This window comes from Chionomys nivalis, chromosome 11, assembly GCF_950005125.1.
Source record: "Chionomys nivalis chromosome 11, mChiNiv1.1, whole genome shotgun sequence".
In the NCBI taxonomy this organism is placed as follows: domain Eukaryota; kingdom Metazoa; phylum Chordata; class Mammalia; order Rodentia; family Cricetidae; genus Chionomys; species Chionomys nivalis.
The window spans coordinates 3,948,466-3,969,024 of record NC_080096.1 but is presented as its reverse complement, the minus strand read 5'-3'; the positions used below and the strand labels follow the sequence as shown (position 1 = coordinate 3,969,024).

General features: G+C 48.8%; 1 protein-coding gene across 1 annotated transcript; it reads left to right on the top strand.

Moving 5' to 3' along the window:
- Positions 1-8,279: 8,279 nt before the first annotated feature.
- Icmt (isoprenylcysteine carboxyl methyltransferase) lies at positions 8,280-20,526 on the top strand. Its single transcript, XM_057784265.1, has 5 exons — positions 8,280-8,625; positions 9,823-9,911; positions 10,777-10,946; positions 11,672-11,889; positions 13,907-20,526. The coding sequence occupies exons 1-5, from the start codon at positions 8,431-8,433 to the stop codon at positions 14,087-14,089; spliced, it is 855 nt and encodes a 284-aa protein (XP_057640248.1). The 5' UTR covers positions 8,280-8,430; the 3' UTR covers positions 14,090-20,526.
- The last annotated feature ends 33 nt before the right edge of the window (positions 20,527-20,559 follow it).

Genomic DNA, 20,559 nt, shown 5'->3' with positions numbered 1-20,559 from the left:
AAATAACACGAGCCAGCTTCCACCCTGGGAATTTTCTGTGTAGGATGAGTGAAGGGCTTGTCAATGCTTGTCTTGTCCGTGCACCTGTACCTGCCTTGGGCTTAGTCTCTTCTTCATAATCTCTCTCACTCAATAAACTCATGCGGCTTCAGAAACTAAAGTCTGGCGGCTGGAGAGGTGACTCAGTTGTTCAGAATGTATATTGTTCTTGCAGAAGACAGCTCACAGCCACCTGTAACCCCAGCTCGAGGGGGTTCAACTCGCCTTTGGCTTCCATGGCACCTACACTCACATGCAAGCACACGCGCACGCACACACACATTTAAAATAATAAAAATGAATCTTTAAAAAGTCTGAAGATGATTTCATCTCAGCTTGTGGTTTTATTTGGAGATGTCAAGGTGGTTTCTTAGTGTTGGTAATCGCCTCAAGTCATGAAGAATCAAGTCAAGTTGTACCGGGCAATAGTCCCTAGCCATCAAGAATTGCTTGGCCCCAGCCTGACCACTCTGATCCACTTGTAGAAACAATATGCTTGGATACAGAAACAACCCACCCTGCTTCCAGTCAAACGAAAAATATCTGCAACTTCCTGTAGCTAACTACATACGTGTGCATGTGTACAGACATGTCTCCAGCCTCTCTAAGTGCATGCAGCCTTCGCCCAGAGGAAAGATTGGGGCTCCATGGTGTTGATAAAGCAGTGTCAGCCTGTCCAGACCAAGTCTGTCTGCTTCTCTGCTTCAGTTTCCTTAGTGTCTGAAGCAAGACAGCTCTCCAGCAGAGCCTGGACAGGAAGACTGCTTTAGCCTGTGATGGTGGCGTCTAAGGATGGGGGAAGGCACAGGCTGCGGGCTGCGGAGGGACCCTACTGTCCAAGAAGGAGCTCCTTTTGTGCTTGCCTGGAAGCTGCTAGGACAAAACACTCAAGCACTTGCTTATTTTCAAGGAGAGAGGAGCAGTGCACCCCAGGACTTCCCCTTCCTTTTTACCATTCTGGAGATCTGTCACCTCCTGTATTTGGAGGACAGCTGGGGACCCAGCGAGACTGTTCTGTCAGACTCCTTTCCTCTCTGGTAGGAAAGCAAGCCTGCGTTTCCCTGTGTGCACATCTGGATGTAGCCCTCTCAGTGTGTGGCTGTTTCCCTGGGTCTGCATGTGCTCTTTGATCACATCCCTGGATATACGCGTGCTCTCCACATGACTGTTCCTCTGGTTATCTGTACTCCTTTGTATAACTATTTCCTTGGGTGTAGATACTCTTTGTGTGTAGCTATACGTTTGGGTGTGCATGTGCTGTGCTGTGTGCTGTGCTGTACTATGTGGCTGTTCCCCTGGGTATAGACACTGTCTGGATGTGATTGCTTCTCTGGACATGGGTACTCTCTTCAACTGTTTCCTGAGCATGCACATCCTCTGTGCGACTGTTTCTCCGGTTACACACATGCCCAGATGTGCATAAACTTGCCTGGTTGCCTCTCCATCACTGCACTATGAGTTTTAGGCCCCGACAGTTTTAGCCATCCCAGAGATCCCCTTAACACTTCACATTCCCTGGAGTGTAGTTCCACCCGGCAGAGAACATCTTTCCCTTTCTCCCACCTCCAGGATAAGGCTGAAGAAGGACTGGGGCCTCGGGGGAGGTAACAGGCAGAGGACAGAGTTGCTCAAGCTCTCTGGTCAGTTACACTTTACTGGTTGCCTAAGAGTGGAGAGCAAAAACTCAGAGCCTGAGAAGGGGCTTCTGCCAGAGAGGGTTTTGTGCCTCCAGGTCAGGAGCCCTCCCTAGAGTGAGGGACAACAAGCACCCTCTAGTGGCTCTGATGTGTTCTGGCTCAAGGGGAGAGATCCGAGTCTAGAGAAGCCTTGAGGAAGAGGCAATAGTCAGAACTCCGGCTTTAAGCCCCTTAGCAGTGAAAACCAGGTGTCTGCCACTCAGTCACCTTTATGTCCTGCTTAGCCTTTAGTGTCAAATTGACACAGCCTAGTTATCAGAGAAGAAAGTCCGATTGAGGATTTGCCTAGATCGGACTGAGCATGTCTGGTGGGGGGGGGCACACAACATTCCTCAGGCTGGTGGTGCTATGTAGCAAGCATTCTAATTGTTCTTTTTAAAATTTTTTTATTATTTATTTATTTATTATGTATACAATATTCTGTCTGTGTGTATGCCTGAAGGCCAGAAGAGGGCGCCAGAACTCTTTACAGATGGTTGTGAGCCACCATGTGGTTGCTGGGAATTGAACTCAGGACCTTTGGAAGAGCAGGCAATACTCTTAACCACTGAGCCATCTCTCCAGCCCCTCTAATTGTTCTTAATAAAAAAACGTAGAGTCAGATATCATGGGGTGAAAGCTGAAGGATCGGAGAAGCAGAGCAGCAGCCACTAGAGTTCTTACCTCTGCCAACACTCAGACCAAAGGGTGATCCTGTCTCTACAAATCCTCAGACTGTATCTCCAGACTGCATCCTCAGACTGCTCCTCAAACTGATTGCTTCAGATCACTGCCTCAGACTGTAGTGAGCTCTTGTCTCCTCCCACCTTATAGTCCTCTCTCTGCCCAGCCATATCACTCCTGTCTCCATCTCCCCAGTGCTGGGATTAAAGGCCTGTGACCCCAAGTGCTTGGATCACCTTTGTATGAGCTCTGTTTCTCTTTTAGACTGGATCAATTTCATGTAGCCCAGGATGGCCTTAAACTAACAGATATCCGTCTGTCTTTATCTCCCGAGTCCTGACATTAAAGGTGTGTACTACCACCGCCTGGCCTCCAGTGGCTTAGCTCTGCACTCTGATCTTCAGGCAAGCTTTATTTATTAAAACACAAACAAAATACCACCACAGTACTGGGCAGTCTGAGAAAGTTTGCTAAGGATGAGCAGGTGAACCAGCCTGAAAGCAGCGTTTCTCCGTGGTTCCTGTCCTCACTTCCATCAGCGAAGGCCTGTGACCTGGAATTAACTGTTAAGCCAAATGACCCTCTCCTCTTCAAGTTCCTCTGGCCAATGTTTCATCACAGTGGCGGAAAGGAGACTAGAAAGCTGTATTTGGTGTGGGTGTGGGTGCGCATGTTGCTGGGGTTTCACCATAACCGACCATTAAATCTCTTTCTCCTTCCTGTCACCTCACTTTAACAAATGTCTCCCAAGCACGATTGAGACACAGTGCTGGGCTTTGTAGAGTATCCTGGCTCTGGTCACTCTGATCCTACCATGTCACTGTCGCCCAGCGAGGAAAGTCAGGGTAAGACCTCAAGCAGGAGCTCAGCAGAAGTCGTGGAGAATGCTGTTCTATAGCAGCCTGCTCTCACCTATGCTTAACTTTCTTTTTTTTTTTTTTTTTTTTTGGTTTTTCGAGACAGGGTTTCTCTGTGGTTTTGGAGCCTGTCCTGGAACTAGCTCTGTAGACCAGGCTGGTCTCGAACTCACAGAGATCCACCTGCCTCTGCCTCCCAAGTGCTGGGATTAAAGGCGTGCGCCACCACCACCCGGCTATGCTTAACTTTCTTATACAGCTCAGGAACACCTGTCAAGGGATGGTGGCGCCCACAGTGGACTGGGCCTTCCTATATCAATTATTATTTTTTTTTTTTCGAGACAGGGTTTCTCTGTAGCTTTGGTTCCTGTCCTGGAACTAGCTCTTGTAGACCAGGCTGGCCTCGAACTCCCAGAGATCTACCTACCTCTGCCTCCCGAGTGCTGGGATTAAAGGCGTGCGCCACCACCGCCCGGCTTCCTATATCAATTAATAATCAAGATAATACCTCATTGGCCTGCCCACAGACCACCTGATGTATGCCATTCCTCAATCAAGGCTTTTCTTTTCAGATGACTCTAGGTGGCAACAAGGTGACATTAAGGTTATGCAGGACAAAGGATGATTATCCAAGATAGTGAAATAAGGAAGATGAGGGTCACAGAAGTTACCTGCCTGTGGTCACCAAGACAGGATATCAAGCACTGGAGCCTGGGATACCAGGTTCCCCATTCCCATGCCCACACATCACAGTTCCTGCCAGGCTGCGTGTTCACATGCAGGGCTCACCACAGCAGCCTGGCCCCAGCTTCTCCTGGAGCCTGTCTCCCATCGTGCATAAGCTTGCTGCTTCCTGCCTCTGCCTTTCAAATCCAACATCAGCTCTTGGTTCCTCAATGATGCTCTCATTTCTAGGAGCTGGTAAGTTTTGCCAGCTCCTAAAGTCTTCCACGCACCCTTCCTATCCTGCAGGTCTCGCACCCTAGGGACTCTCTCCTGGACTCAAACCAACCAAACAAACCCCACACTCCATGGACTGGGGATATAACTCAGACTGTAGAAGGAGCTGTAGGCCAGCCTGGGAGCTGCGGGCTACATTTCTGCCATGTGGCTCCCAGCCGCCAGCTAGCTTATGCCCCAAAATAACAACACACAAACTGTATTCATTTAAACACTGCTTGGCCCATTTCTATTCATGTGTGTAGCACCCCAAGGTACGCTTACCGGGAAGATTCTAGCCTACGTCCATCCTGGGTCGGAGCTTCATTGCATCTGCTCTGGAGAGGAGAGCATGGCGTCTGTCTCTCAGAGGAGCTGCCCTGCATCTGAGCTCACTTCCTCTTCCTCCCAGCATTCTGTTCTGCCTACTCCACCTACCTATGTTCTAACCTGTGAGGGCCAAGCAGTTTCTTTATTTTTAACCAATGACCTTCCTCCATCATTTCCCCTTTTTCTGTTTAAACAAACAAACAAAAAAAGGAAGGCTTTAACTTTAACATTGCAAAATTAATGGCACCCAACGTCGGGCAACTGAATCCACAGAAAGCCTGAGAAAGTTTGGGAAAGAATAGAGTAAAGCATGTTTTCTTGGTAGCAGCAATTTCTTGGGCCTGCTCTGCTTGCTAGAGGCAAGAAAGTGCTCTCATCTAAGAGAGGCTTCCTGACTCAGCTTTAGCTGCAAAAACTTGCAGCTCTCTTAAGAGGTCCTGCCACGAAACACTTAAATCGTGTTGTTGAAAAGCTGACTGCATGCTTGTTTGTTTTCAGCCGTAGCAGGAAAAGAGTTGTGCTGTTTTAAAATGCTGGCTTTCTGGGCCGTCCTGCCAGGGCAAACTCTGACTCTTTGAGGCAGGAGGGCCAGCTACAGAGAGAGTACTTGAGTGTTGTCTGTGGACATACTGTTGAAGCTTGCTTGCTGGCAGGGACCTTGAAATGCCATAGAGTTGCGGCAATAAAAATGGCTACAGCTGCCGGTATCTCTGCCATGAGGCTGGAAAACTAAGGAGTGGTCTAGATCCAGCCATCAAAGCCACGGCTTTCGTCCTACTGATATTGCTTGGTAAATTAAAGACTCATGTGGTCAGAAAAAGAGATATACGGTAGAGATTCAAAGACAAAGAAAATTTCTAAATGGTTTACAGTGTTTTAAAAATATATGCAGGCTAAAAGTTAAAGTTCTTAAAGTAAAAAAAATAGGGAAGAAAGAGAGTAGTTGGGTGTGGTAGTACATACCTTTAATCCCAACACTTGGGAGGCAGAGGTATATTGACCTCGGAGTTGAACTCTGTGACTTCAAGGTGTGGTAGCACACGCCTTTAATCCCAATGCCTGGGAGGCAGAGATAGGCAGATCTCTGAGAGTTCAAGGACAGCCTGGTCTACAGAGTTATTCCAGAACAAAGATATACAGAAAACCTGTCTCAAAAAGTAAAAATAAACAAAATAGAGTTAAAATAAAGCTGCACAAAGATGGAAAATACACAGAGAATTTTGATACTGTATGCTATTATGCTCTCTTTGAATTGTTTGAATGCTGAGGAAGGAGCAACAGCTGCTAAAAGATATTTGTTTATAAATGCTACTGAACTAATCCAACATAGATATTTTGAAAATACCTTGACTTCAGAATTTGGATCTAAGGATATGATACTTTGGAAAAGAGATTCTTCTTTTGTTTTCACAGACGATGACACCCTGTGGGTTGCTTCCATCCCAATATGGTATCATAGACCACGCCCTCCTGAAAGGTTGCTGTGAACACCCTCAAAAAGTTACTTTGCTCAACTGCCGACTGAGATGAACCTAGCAGACAGGTTATCCCATAAAAGACCCGAATAACAGCGCCCCCATTCAGCAGGAAGCAGTTTGGAGAGAAATAACTGCACCCATGTTCCCATATATTGTTTATAAATGTTCTTTTACATTTAAAGGGGGAGGTGATATAGATGTGAATAATTTGCATTGATAGGAATCTTGGTTTACTGATATTAATTTAAGGTCAATTTTATTATATGTATATGTATTTCTGACCTTGACTAAGGTATTGTGATTGTGTAGTTCATGTAAGGATGTGATGTATATAGGTTGTTAATGGATAATTATCAATAATAGTCAAGTTTGTAGTCATGTTAGATTTTCTAGATGTACATAGATATATTTTAGATAGACATTCTTCATATCTTTCAAAGACTACGGAATATGCTATTTAATGTTTTAGTAACTTAGGACTTTTCATGACAATGAGACACTCTGCTCCTGGCAGCACCAATCTACTTCAAGAGGAAGATGGGCATCGAAGAGGATCCTTATGGAGTATGATAGCCATTTGGGCAAGAAACTGCTCTTGCCTGGACTATTGTATAAACTGGACACAGAGAACCCCTAGAAAGAGGACTACTGAACTTGCTTAAAGGTGAGATGATCTTTCGGGGTTCCTGATTCATGAAGGAGTCTGTGAGACATTCTTCAGGACACAGCAGATAGTGACTGATTGCCTTTGAAATTTCCTGTTTCATGGAAATGTCTGCTGGAAACTATGGACCTGTAGGCAGAAGATGGATGCCCCAACGGTACAGGGGAACTTTGGGTGACTGTCCAGGCAGCAAGATGTCTCTGTCATTTCTAGAGTTTGGAAGTTGCTTATTTCTTGTTTGCTTAGGTAATATTGTATCTTTCTGGAGTCTTTGATGGAGTTGAAGAATAGTTATAGTTTTCCTTTGTTATGATAAAAGATAAAGTAGATGTAAATATTGTAACTGTAATTCTTGCTTGATAACTGTTTTGTTATATGTAATTTTGCTATGTCAAAGTTAAAGCCTTCCTTTTTTTGTTTAAACAGAAAAAGGGGAAATGATGGAGGAAGGTCATTGGTTAAAAAATAAAGAAACTGCTTGGCCCTCATAGATTAGAACATAGGTGGGTGGAGTGAACAGAACAGAATGCTGGGAGGAAGAGGAAGTGAGCTCAGATGCAGGGCAGCTCCTCTCAGAGCAGACTGCGATGAAGCAAGCCACCAGGTCAGACATGCTGAATCTTTCCCGGTAAGACTGATGCTACACAGATTATTAGAGATGGGTTGATCGGGATATGAGAATTAGCCAGTAAGGGCTAGAGCTAATGGGCCAAGCAGTGTTTAAAAGAATACAGTTTGTGTGTTGTTATTTTGGGGCATAAGCTAGCCAGGCAACCAGGACCTGGGGAGGCAGGAACACAGCCCGCAGCTCCCTCTACATCAGACTGCTTGTCTATCATACAAGAAGCCTTCAGTTCAGTCCCCAACCCGACAATGATGGCTTACACCTGTTAATTCCAGCCTTCCGGAGGGGAGAGGCCGGAGGAGCAGATCCAGGGCATCTTCCAGATACCAAGTGAGTTCAAGGTTGTCTTGGGCTGCAGAGGATACACTGTCTCAAAAGCAAAACAAGGCCGGGTTGTGGGGCCTCTGCCTTTCATCCCAGTACTAGGGAGGCAGAGACAGGTGGATCTCTGCGTGGTGGTGGATTCCAGACTGGTCGAACCCACCTCATGTGGTGCCACATAAATACGTGCAAGTACTGTATACATTTAAAATGGCAAAAACTGAAGGAGAACTTCTGATTTTATCAGCAACATCTTCAGTATAGGCAGTATGGAAGACACACACATACAAAATCTACAGGTCAATAAAAGTCGTCCAGGATGTTGCCACCTAAAGGAATTCGCCTTTAGATCACAACCGTTCTCCCAGGCTCACTCGCATTAGGCTTCTTCCCCAAAGCAAGCACCGCAAAGTTTGGCACGCTGCCTGCAAAAAAACGTATTTATTTCCACTTAGGAGGCGGGTGTGGTCGGTGAAGCCCAGTTTTTTTCTTGGGACCAAGGCTCTAAACTCCGGATGAACTTCTACTTCCGGGCTGGCCCGTCACGGCCCTTCTGTTGACGTCAGGTTGTCCCGGCGACGGAGGGGCGGGGCCTGCGGGGGCGTGCCCGGCTCGCTTCAAATTCCGGCCCTCAGCCATGCGTGGCATCAATTGTCGCGAGAACTCGCAGGCGGCTTGTACCCTGCTCCGGGTACCTGCCCTTCCCGTCCCGGCGTCGGCGGCGGAGTGCGCAAGCGCGGCCTTCGTGTTTCCTCGGCTACAGTCGGCGGCGCTTCGACCGGCTAGTCCGCCGCCGGCTCTTCCGCCGCCCTGCGCCATGGCGGGCTGCGCGGCGCGGGTTCCGCCGGGCTCCGAGGCGCGCCTCAGCCTCGCTACCTTCCTGCTTGGCGCCTCGGTGCTCGCTCTGCCGCTGCTCACGCGCGCCGGCCTGCAGGGCCGCACCGGGCTGGCGCTCTACGTGGCCGGGCTCAATGCGCTGCTGCTGCTGCTCTACCGGCCGCCGCGCTACCAGGTGCGGGCCGGGTGCGGAGGGACCGGAACCGGGATCGGGGACGGGCGGGCCGGACGAGTGAACCGAGACCGGGGACAGGTGGACCGGGACCAAGGACGGGAGGACTGGAGGAGTGGACCGGGGACGGGACGGGCGGGACGGATAGGGTGGACCGGTAGACCAGCACCCCAGACCTGGGTCAGCGACGGGGTGGATTGGTAGATCCTGGACTAGGGTCGAGTGGACCGGGACCAGGCAGGACCGAGCTGGCTGCTATGGGGCAGGGCGGGCCGGGTGCACTGGAGCTGGAGTCAGGGCAGATGAGCCCGGGTAGACAGGGGTCAGGGACGATCAGGCGTGGACCCGGCAAGGGTAGGCGTGCCAGGCACATCAGAACCAGGTAGACTGGGCTCGGAGACCAGGAACGGCAGGCAGGGCTGAGTAGATGGACAGCGGACAGGGACCGGATTGGAGCTAGTCTAGCGGAAGTGGGTTAAAGGAACACTGTATTACCTAGCCTGGCGGTGATCCGGTGTTCGGTTCTCCTTTTACCCCCCATTCCCGCGCCACGTTGCGGGATGCCTCTCACAGGCGTGTATCTCAGCCCTAAGTTGAGGTCACAGAAGGGACCCACTTCTCCTATCTGTGGGTGTTAATTGCGTTTCCTGCCGATCAGCAGCTTCGGCAGATTCACGTCAGGTGGGAAGTGAGCTAACCCACGAGTTTTTAATTTATGTAATGACAGGTGTGGTGTTTTACCTGCTTGTCAAACGCCCCGCTTCACGGAGGTGACTGGGCGCAGAGTTCCGAGCGTTCTCATTAGACTCTTTGACTTGGGAGCCATAAACTGGGCTTAAACAGTTTTCCATCGATAGCCCTGGTAATGCTAGCCGTAATAATGATAATTATTGTGGCTGTTAAAACTGGGTTGTTTCTAGGTGCTTTGCGTGGTAAATCCACAATGTAGCCCTACAGTATTATTTCCATGGTGTAGATGGGTAAACTGTCATTTAATAACTTGCCGAAGGCTAGAGAGAAGAGAGAGAGGAATGTAAGACACAATTTGAACCCAAGCAGTCCCATTTCATCCTCTTTATCTCTTGAGCAAATGGACTCTGCTCCCTGATGGCCTTGCTAATCCAGGACAGTCTGCAGTCTGGGTTTGGGCTCCGCTAAGGGAACATCCGGTGACCGAGGCTCTTCTGGGTGTGTTTTCAGATAGCCATCCGAGCTTGTTTCCTTGGCTTTGTGTTTGGCTGCGGTGTGCTGCTAAGTTTCAGCCAGTCTTCTTGGAATCACTTTGGCTGGTAAGAAGACTTTGGGAATGATGGTGTTAAAGTGTGAGGGTAGACAGAGTAGGGGCCTCTCCTCATCCCTGTGTGGGCTCTGACAGAACAGGAGGCTGATTAGGATTCTGAAGAAGCAGCCTCCTGCCTTCCCCGACTTCCCGCATTTCAAAGCCTGTGGACACAGTTGTGCATGTTAGTGGCTTGTGTGGTGGATGGAATCGGGTCTCCCTGTGCCCTCTCCAGAGGTCCCTGCCATCCGAAGCTGCTGTGATGGGTGCAGGTCCGCGGTGATGGGAAGGGGCGAGCCTCCCGCTGTTTTCCTAAGCCTTCTCCGTCTCCGGTTTCTATTAGGTCCCGGCTAGTGCTTCCCCCCCAGCCAGTGTAGGACTTTCCCCTGCACTATGAGTTCAGTCCCTTGAGCCTTCTAGCCTCTGACTTGGATATGAATCGTGGCTTCAAGGTAAAAAGCTTTATCTCCTATTATCAGTATGCTGAGCCATCTAATCCTTCTTTGCTGGAATTATTTTAGTTTTGTTGAATTTTGTTTCCAACATGCGTCACTACCTTGTTGATATCCCCCCCTTTCATGTTAGAGTGTGAAACTGTCATCTTCAGAGGAGCAAAGGGACCATAATTCCTCCTTCACCCAGGGAGATTTTTTTAATTTTGTCTGTGACATCTGGAAACATAACAGCACCACCCAACCCCTCTTTCTGCAAGCTCAGGAGGGAGTGAATGGCGTGTATGTGTGCCTGGTGTCACTCAGGTGGGTGACGGTGGCAACGCATGACAGGGTTAGGGACAGTCACCAGACCCAGATCTGGGCTTTGGCCTAACGTGGTTGTCTTGTGTGGTCTCCCACTTCGTTTTTGTTTTTAAATAGGTACGTGTGCTCGCTGTCATTATTCCACTATTCTGAGTACTTAGTGACAGCTGTCAATAACCCCAAAAGTCTCTCCTTGGATTCCTTCCTCCTGAATCACAGTCTGGAGTACACGGTGGCCGCTCTTTCTTCCTGGATAGAGTTCACACTTGAAAACATCTTTTGGCCAGGTGGGTGTGCCCTGCTTTCCTCTGTGGGAGAGAAGGGTGCCTTCCCGTGGGCTGAGGAGTGACATTGGTTCACCTTTCCGGTCTAATCTCCCCGAGCAATTCTCCCCATGCTCTCTCCTCCTTAAGTTTAAGCTACTTATAAAGGACAGACTCCGCTCGCTGGAGAATTCTGCTTCTGGATTTCCAGTCCAGGACGTGCTGACCTTTTGCTCTACATCTTGCAAATGCGGGGCACCGCCTAAGACAGCGCTCTGCCTTGCTGGTTGCAATCTTAATTTTGCCATTGGACAGATGAAGTTTGGGTCTGAATACTTTTCTGTAACATGAGAATTTCACAAGGTTTTATTGTTTAAAACAAACAAAAATCCCAAACCTGTCTGTTGGGAACACACCTAAATCATGCTTTCCCAAAGCCAGATGTGGGGCTCGGACTGACTTCAAAGGGGCTGTCCCTTTCAGCAGTACATGCTTCCTGGAGAGGGATGTGAGCGGAGCCCACCAGGCCTGGCAGGGAGAGCTGCCCACAGTTGACTTGTTGGCACCTGAAACAGGAAGCGGTGATGCTGGGATTGGGGTGGTGTTTTCTTACCATTCAAGTTTGATGTGAGGACAGATGCTGATTACCGTCAGGGTGTTTTCTGATCTTTGTCTCTTGAGGGAATAGGTGAAGGGGTGATCACACCCAGTGTCCCCACTCCTTTTTGTCCCTGCGTCTGTTTCTGCAGAACTGAAGCAGATCACCTGGCTCAGCACCACTGGGCTGCTGATGGTGGTGTTTGGAGAATGCCTGCGGAAAGCGGCCATGTTTACAGCTGGCTCCAATTTCAACCACGTGGTGCAGAGTGAGAAGTCAGACACCCACACTCTGGTGACGAGCGGGGTGTACGCCTGGTTCCGGCATCCCTCCTATGTGGGGTGGTTTTACTGGAGTATCGGAACCCAGGTATGGTACCACAGTCGATGCTGGTTCCCTGTGAATTAACTTGCCTAAGTTCATTTCTTTTTTGGGTTATCTGTACAAAAGGTCTTGCTGTGTAGTTCAAGCTGGCCCGAACTTGTAGCCCTTCTGTATAGTCCACTTAACTTTTAACATTTAACTTGCTGTATAATTGGCATACCATAAACCCCACTGTTTCTAAGTGCAAAACTGGGAGACCTAATCTAGTCCACCGGTGTTTTGGAGGTAAAATCTTGACGTTGCTTTAAATTAATTATTTTCTTTATTTTAAACTTGAAGACTATTCTTTAAAGGGAAACCCCCAGAGCAGGCAGGTAGTAAGTCTGGCGCTTACCAGGAGGATAGAGGTGAACACAGAGGTCAGCCAGCTGCAGGGGGGTGGGGAAGAGAAAAGAAAGGGGCAAGCCTGCCTTCCTGAGTGGCGGGTGACCCCTGGTGGCATTGGTACTCTGCTGCCCTGCATTGTGCCCCATTCTGCCACTCGGACTCGAATCTGGAACGCCTCGGGTGAGGGAAGGTAGACTTTGGGGAGGGAATGTCCTCAGTCACCCTGTGGTGACTCAGTGGGTTTTCATCAAAAAAAGAAGAAGAAAATAGGTCTAAATGAGGCCAAGGTCCTGCCAGGTTAATGAGAGCTGTGGGGATTTGTTCTGTCTGGGGATGCAGACAAACCCTTGTTTCTCGACAGATGCTATACTTAGTCTGAGAACAGCTTGACCAGAGAGTGCAAATAGAGCTTGGAAAGATCATCTGGGGATCCTAGACCTCACATCAGTGGTGCATGGGCCATGGGGTGCTGGTGACCCCATAACGGTACAGGAGGTGGCTCTGGCGTTTCTGAGACACGGCACTGCTGCCCTTGCCGCCACAGCCCCGCCCGGGACCACACTGACGGGAGCTGACGAATGTAATTTGTCTAAGCACTTACGCGACCTAAGGGCCTTAGAACTGAGAGGTTGTTGTACATTTTAGATCATAGGTGTTTTCCGCAGTGTCGCGCGTGCGTGCATGCCTGTGGGGATGAGTCTCTCCTGCAGCAGTCCTTATCTTACACACAACACTGTTTCTTGTCCTGACTCTTTGGAACGGTGCTGATGACGCACTGAAAATTGGTTTTCCCAGCTCAGGGGAAGGTTACCACTTATGATTAAGAATACTGCCATCATCGAGGCTGCCCAGAAAGCTGCACACGTCCGCCAGGTGTGAATGCGCAGACTGTGGGTACTGCCAGATGGGCCAGCCTGGTCTACCCTAAAAGCCAGAACAGTCTTCAGAGTGGGGACAAAGACTGCTCGAAGGTTGAGTGGCTTAGCATGGTACTAGGAGCACAGCGAGTCGTCTGACCAGTGCAGGGGGCTGGGGAGAAGCTGGGGCGTGCCTGGTTCACTGGGCGGGAGTATTGCCAGATGGGTTTGATGCCTGTGGTGAGTATGGGTGGGTTAGTGGTTTCCGTGGTAGCAAAGGAAACTTCTAGGAGCCAGGGATACTTTTAATTTTTAGTTTTAGGCTTTTTGGCTGGAGGACTAGGTTAGAAAGGGGGCAGGGGTTAAAAAGAAGCCGCATAAAAAAGGTGGCCAGGCACAGGTTTTCTGGCCTGTGAGCACTGCCACTTTCTGAGCAGAGTGGTCTCTGAAAAAAAATATTTTTGGAAGCTCAGATGGTAGCAATTGGCTCATGTGGCCTTGAGGGTAGGAAGCAAGGGTCCAAGTAGGCATATCCAGGTGGGCATGAGTTCCTGCATCAGGGAATTCACATTTGAGTCCAGGTGGGTAAGTGTGTCACCTGTGGCTGAAACCCGAGAGTCTTGTCTTTCCCTATAATTGAGGTCTTGCTTACTCAAGAGAATCACAGGCAGATGCAGCAGTGAGGGTGCCTCCAAGGAGCGTTAATGGCTCTCACAGCATTGTGAGAGTCTTCTGGGGCCCGGCAAGAATCCTGTGGGGAGAAGGTGCTCGGGCATCGGGGCACCCTGACCTCGGGCATTCTGTGCTTCTTCTGCCAGGTGATGCTGTGTAACCCCATCTGCGGTGTTGTCTACGCCCTGACGGTGTGGCGCTTCTTTCGTGATCGCACGGAAGAGGAGGAGATCTCGCTGATTCACTTCTTTGGGGAGGAATACTTGGAGTATAAGAAGCGGGTGCCCACGGGTCTGCCTTTCATAAAGGGAGTCAAGGTGGAGCTATGACGGGCAGAGGCCTGCGGGGCCAGGGAATCTCTGGCCCTGCACAGCCTAGGACGGAACTGCTTCCAGTTGGCCTCTGCAGAATGAGTTTCTTAACCATTTTATATGTCACTAATTACTCCTCAGAATGTCACCCAAGACCTAACGGTCAGAAGGCCTTAGGACTACAGGGCCCACTGCAGCATTCTCTTGTGCAGAATGAAGGCAGAACACGGATAAACAGTGAACAAGGAGTGTGTCACAACTGTCCCATCAGTGTGCTTTCTGCAGTGGCGGGGTGAGGACCCAAGCCGCAGTCTCACGCCCCCTCAGGCTAGAGTGTATTGGCACTGTGACCAGGACATTGGGAGAGGACACTGCCCTCTGCAGCACTCATGCCAGAATGTGTAGTCAGAGCTGCCTCATAATAGCATTCAAATTACATCAAAACCCTTTAATTTAACCGAAAACACAACATAGCTTTAACCTTGTCTGCCCTAAGTGCATGAGCATCTGTGTTAAACTCCAAAGGCTTTGACACTTTGGCTCATTATACATTTAATCATTCTTCCACGCCAGTTTCCTAAAAATAGCAGTGTAGATTCAGAGGGACAGCAGTGCTCCCCGTCTCTGTGTTTCAAAGCCAACGGGCAGCACAGACTCCTCAGAGTGCTCCGGGGCTTTGAGCAACCATTGCACTGGGCCTGAGGATGCAGGCCCCGGGGTCTCCTGCGGCCCTGGCCTCAGAGATTGTGTTTCCAGAAAGTATTTTTCAGGTGCCTGTGCTAATGTTGAGAAGTAGTGCTCTCTGTGTATTTGGTATTTTTATTCATTTTATCATAACTTGTGTTTTGTATTTTTTGTGTTGCAGTGTTAGTCTATTATATTTGTTTTCTGTGTTCTTTCAGAGTAAGTCACCCATACTACTGCTTCAGATGTTCAGAGGGCCCAGCGTAGCTCGTGCGTCTGTGGGTCCAGCATAGCTCATGCATCTGTGGGCCCAGCTTAGCTTATGTGTCGGCGAGTCCAGGCAGCTGACTCCTAAAGAACTTTCAGTTGGGGGGCTCAGTCCAGGTCCACTGGCATCTTCGTTCTGCAGGTCTGGGGAGAACATTTAGCTTTTTCTATGTTCCACATAAAAAGCTTCAAGAGGTGTGGTGGTGTGGGACAATGGTTTATATTCTGTCAATTATATTTTAAATAAATGCTGATTGGCCAGTAGCTAGGCAGGAAGTATAGGTGGGAAAACCAGTCAGGAAGTAGAGGCAGGTCAATGAGAACAGGAGAATTCTGGGAAGAAGGAACTCCTGGTTGGTAGTTGTGAGCCCACCACAGAAGAAGCAAGATGTGACTGCCTAGCTGAAAAAGGTACTGAGCCATGTGGCTAACATAGATAAGAATAATGGGCTAATATAAGTTGTAAGAGTTAATAAGAAGCCTGAGATACTAGGCCAGTCAGTTTATAACTAATGTAGACCTCTGTGTGATTTCTTTGTGACTTAACGACTGTGGAAACCGGGCAGGACAGAAACCTCAGTCAACAAATGGCACCCACATGGACAACTGCATCCACATATAGCCTGACAGAGCTTGGGAAGGAATTCTAGACAGAAAAGAATAGAGTTAAGCATGGCTTATTGATAGCATTTTCTCAGATGGGCTCTGCTTGCTAGAGGCAAGTGCTCTCATTTAAGAGAGGCTTCCTGACTCAGCATTGACTGCAATGAGGCTGGAATCTCAGAAAGCTAAGGAATGGGCTGGATCCAGCTGTCAAAGCCATGGCTTTAATCCTACCCATATTGCTTAGTAAAGTAAAGACTCATGTGGTCAGAAAAAGAGAGATACAGTAAAGAGAGATTCAAAGATGAAGAAAACCTCTAAATTGTTTACAGTGTGTTAAAAGTATATGCAAGTTTGGGAGAGTAAAGAAAGAGGTTAAAGTCCTTAAAATAAAAAAGAGAGTAGTTGGGTTTGGTGGCACATGCCTTTAATCCCAGCACTTGGGAGACAGAGGCAGACAGACCTCTGTGAGTTCAAGGTGTGGTAGCACACACCTTTAATCCCAGCCCTTAGGAGGCAGAGACGGACAGATCTCTGTGAGTTCAGGGACAGCCTGGTCTATAGAGTGAGTTCCAGGACAAAAGTGCACAGAAACCTAAAAAAGCCTAAAAGTAAAAATAAATAGAGGTTAAAATAAAGCCATGTAAAGATGAACTATACACAGAGTCTGGATACTGTGTTATGCTCTCTCTGAATTGTCTGAATGCTGAGGAAGGAGCAACAGCTGCTAAAAGATGTTTGTTTATAAATGCTGCTGAATTAATCCAAGATAAGTCCTTTGAAAATACCCTGATTTCAAAATTGAAGTCAAAAGGTATGTTTCTTTGGAGAAGAGGTTTTGCTTTTGTTTCCACAGGAAAGGAGAGACTGTGGGTTCATTCTGAGTTAAGAAAAATCAGGTTTGGTCAAGGAATACCACCTGAGAAATCTCTGGTAGGAACAAATGGCCCAGATGTCTGAGTTCAACATCCAGAACGGATTCAAGATGCTGCCTAAGATGATCAAGCTTCACAGGATACTCCAGTCAGGACTTGATCATAATTCGAAATTTTCTTTAGGTCCCCAAAAGATTATCAGCGCCCCCAACCAGCAGGAAGTAGCCTGGAAAACTACGCCCACATTCCCAAAAAAATGGACTATGGATATTTTCCTTTGTTTAGAATGTTGGTTACAAGTTGTTATGGCTAATGGTCAGGAGAAAGCTAAACAAAGGATATTGGAGTCAGAGGGGTTTTTTGTTGTTGTTTTTTGGGGTTTTTTTGTTTTTTTAAAGGGAGAAGTGGTGAGGGACAATGGTTTATATTCTGTCAATTATATTTTAAATAAATGCTGATTGGCCAGTAGCTAGGCAGGAAGTATAGGTGGGAAAACCAGTCAGGAAGTAGAGGTGGGTCAATGAGAACAGGAGAATTCTGGGAAGAAGGAACTCCTGGTTGGTAGTTGTGAGCCCACCACAGAAGAAGCAAGATGTGACTGCCTAGCTGAAAAAGGTACTGAGCCATGTGGCTAACATAGATAAGAATAATGGGCTAATATAAGTTGTAAGAGTTAATAAGAAGCCTGAGATACTAGGCCAGTCAGTTTATAACTAATGTAGACCTCTGTGATTTCTTTGTGACTTAACAACTGGAAACCAGGCAGGACAGAAGCCCCAACAACAGTGCGGCCCTCAATTAATCGGACCTGGTCTGGATGTGAGGTCCTTCCAGACTGGGGGTTTTGTCTGTTTCCTCCAAGCTTCCACTCAGATGTAAAGAGTCTTATGTATCCAAACCTGAGGCAAAGTGGACATTTCCGTGTGTCAGCTAACGCTTGGTTCTGATAGTAGACATGCTGCCAGTGTACCTCGCTTCCCTGCCGTCCACCAGGATCCAGATCCCTGCTCAGTGCTGTGCTCAGCCAGGTTCTCATACTTTACAACCTTCCTCGTTCCTTCCCCCATGTACCTCTGAGCACAGACATTCTTAACTGACACATCGCAGGGTTGCCAAGGTGGATACTTAGTATTCCCGGCATTCAGTATAGCCTTATGGGAGTCCCCTAGTACAGCTCTCTCCTCCCAGGCCTCAAGCACACCAGTGCACAGACGCACCGTTGGCAAACACTAGGTCAGGCAAGTCCATGGTGTGAAGCATGCTAGGCTGGGTCTACACCAGGTACCCCAGTGTGGGGTTGGTAACTAATGCCAGCCTTGAAGCCAGTGGGACCCACAAAGTGGGTGCTGCGCTGGGACTTGCTGTTGGCAGTGGTGGCATTGTATCTTTGGGAGTCACATCACAGCAGTACAGCCAGCAGGGAAAGGCTCGTTGACCTTGGTGACCCACGTTTCCCTCGTTGGCCAGGCCAAGGCAGGATTGGTGTTCTCTGCCTCAGCAGAGATAATGGGCTTGTGTGGCTGGCGAGAAGTAAATGCAGGAATAGGGTGTTGGTGGGCCTGCAGATGTGGCATAGAGACTCAGCAGCTGGAAGAATGGGCCGTGGTGGGTGCTCTGGCCAAGAGGGTTGTTAGGGTTAATATGGGTGGAGTGCTCAGTATTGAGATATATCCTAGGACCTTGTCAGTCCAGTGGGAGTATCATGTAGCATTCAACCAGAGCTGCAAAACCTTGGGGGCTGTGTAAATTGGGGAATTCTAGCCTGTTCTTGCCATAATAGACAGGCGTTCCATCAATAGGGAGGTGACCCCCCCCAAACCTGCTCCTCCACCAAAACTGAGAATCTAGAAACCTCAAAGACTTGTACCCTGGTCAGTCACCTTAGGAAGCCCAGGAAGCAAGCAGAGCGGGGAATTCAGCCAGCTGGAAGTGCTCTTGGGGCCAGCCTGCAGGCCTCATTCACTGCTCTGCTTGGGCCAGCGTGAACCGCCAGGAAGACTGACTACCTAAGAGGCCAGAGCCCCAAGACCACTTCCAGAGCCTGCAGTGGCCCTGACCAAGTGATGGTGGAGGCGGTGGGTCTGTGGCCAGAGCGCTGCTGTGTCACCACCACGTCCTTCCCTGCTTAGGCCTCCCCATCAGTGGGATGGGGCCAGTGTCGCCTACCTCACAGGGGTGTTGTGAGGACTTCCAACAGCGTCCAGTTGATTTTAAGATGAGAGAGGTTTCATGAATTCTTTCGCAGTTTCGTTGTCTATTGTATATTTATCATATTTAACCCCAGCCCTCAACTTCCTCCCACACCCCTGCCTTTTCCCAAACCCATCTCCTTTATGGCCTCTGTTCTTCCTTAAAACAGTTTGATTTTCCTTTCCTTTTCTTTTCTCTTTTTTCTTTAACTTCTTTATTGACTCATGGGAGTTTCATTCACATCATGTGCCACAATTCTGCTCACCTCCTGGTCACCCCCCAGTGTCAGATGTTTTAATGCTTAGGTGAGCCAAGTGGCATAATGAGATCTCACAGTATGAGAACGTGGTTTCTATGTGTTAACTGAAGATAGCTGACGTATATTCAAAAGACATTTAGTCAGCCCAGAAGTAATTTATTTTTAGATTACATGGCTTAATTTTCTTTTTTTTTTCTTTTCTTTTTTTTTTTTTCTATATACCAAAGAGGCTTAGAGGTTTGCCAGTTACTAGTATGAGACCAGGACGTCCTGAGGCCTGCAGAGCTTCTGTGGCAGCCATAGCTATTATCCACACCAAGCTGCCCAGGAATAACCATGGCAGGACAGCAATACTCACTTCTGAAATATGAGTGCAGCCGGACCACACCTCCTAAATCCCACCCCACTTAGCCAGGCTGCAAATGGGAGAGGATGGATGTTTGGCAGTCATACCCAGCTCTCTCTCCATGCATCTAGGCTGGGCTGGCTCCAACCTCCATTCCCCTTGAGGGCCATGAAGTTGTCTTTTTGATGGATGGAGAGCAGCTAATGACAGCCCTTGGCATTGTGGGTAGAAAGGCTGAATGTTGGCATTTGACGGCACCCTCCACCTGCCAGAGGCAGGAAAGCGCAACTTGAGAGCAGTCCAGGAGAGAGGGAGCCCATGCCGTGGGATCACCGCACCCTAGGAGACTTGGGGTTGTGTTTTTAAGGGGTGACTCCAAGGGTGTGAGTGCAGGAAGAGCAGGCCCACCCTCTCGGCACTCCTAGGGTGGAAGTCAGCGATGCGCAGCCGACTATGAGCCCCTATATGCTAGGTTTGACAGGTGACCGCTTTCCCTGCTGCTGGTCTGCAGATTATCCTTAACTTTATAGATGCAGCAGCGACAGGTGGTGGCAGAGAGTCAGGCTAATGAGGCTTTTCAGGGATTAGACAGGCCACCGTGTCCTAGGGCTTCCGCAGATTAGGGGACCGTCAGGAGGTTGACTTGTCTAGTTGCAGAAGTTCTTGGGTGGAGAGTGGGTACCACAGAGAGAAAAGGCTACTTGGCAATCATGGAAGCACTCAGGAGGCCCCATAGCCGCTACAAGCAGGGGTGGCGGATTGCAGATGAGTGAGCCTGCAAACAGGGCAGAAAACAAACAGTGGCGGCCTCAGTGGGAGCTGCTGCGTGCGCCTTGGAGATACGTTTTATTTCTTCTCTCCTCGTAGCGGCTAACTTGGGGGCTGGTGTATCAGGGAGGCCAAATTTGGCGTCCGGTCCCTGAGGGCTCAGCCCAAACTCCTAGGTTGCCTCCTCAAAAAAGCCAGTGAGTCTTCCTCTTCCCACATCTCCCTGCCTTAGGTAGCTCCACTCTCCTGGTGGCAGCAAGGTCAGAGCCCTCGGCCTTCCCAGTGGGTGGGCAGCTGCACAGCTCTGGGAAGGTTGCCCCTGCTCATCCTGAGTGAGTGGAGGCAGCTTGTCTGACCCATGGCAAGGCGGGGGAATTGTGGAGTAATTACTGTACTCTTCTTTTTACACACAGAAATGTTTATTTAAATATATTAAATGGGATTTTCTTTCACAGATACTGATTATTCTTTCTAATTCTTAAATAAAACAGAACTT

What these genes read in the sequence shown, in the direction of transcription:
- Icmt (XM_057784265.1), top strand. Translation starts at nt 8,431, where the DNA reads ATGGCGGGCTGCGCGGCGCGGGTTCCGCCGGGCTCCGAGGCGCGCCTC. An exon ending in ACCGGCCGCCGCGCTACCAG is followed by an intron (nt 8,626 to 9,822) that starts GTGCGGGCCGGG and finishes GTGTGTTTTCAG; the next exon opens with ATAGCCATCCGAGCTTGTTT. An exon ending in TCTTGGAATCACTTTGGCTG is followed by an intron (nt 9,912 to 10,776) that starts GTAAGAAGACTT and finishes GTTTTTAAATAG; the next exon opens with GTACGTGTGCTCGCTGTCAT.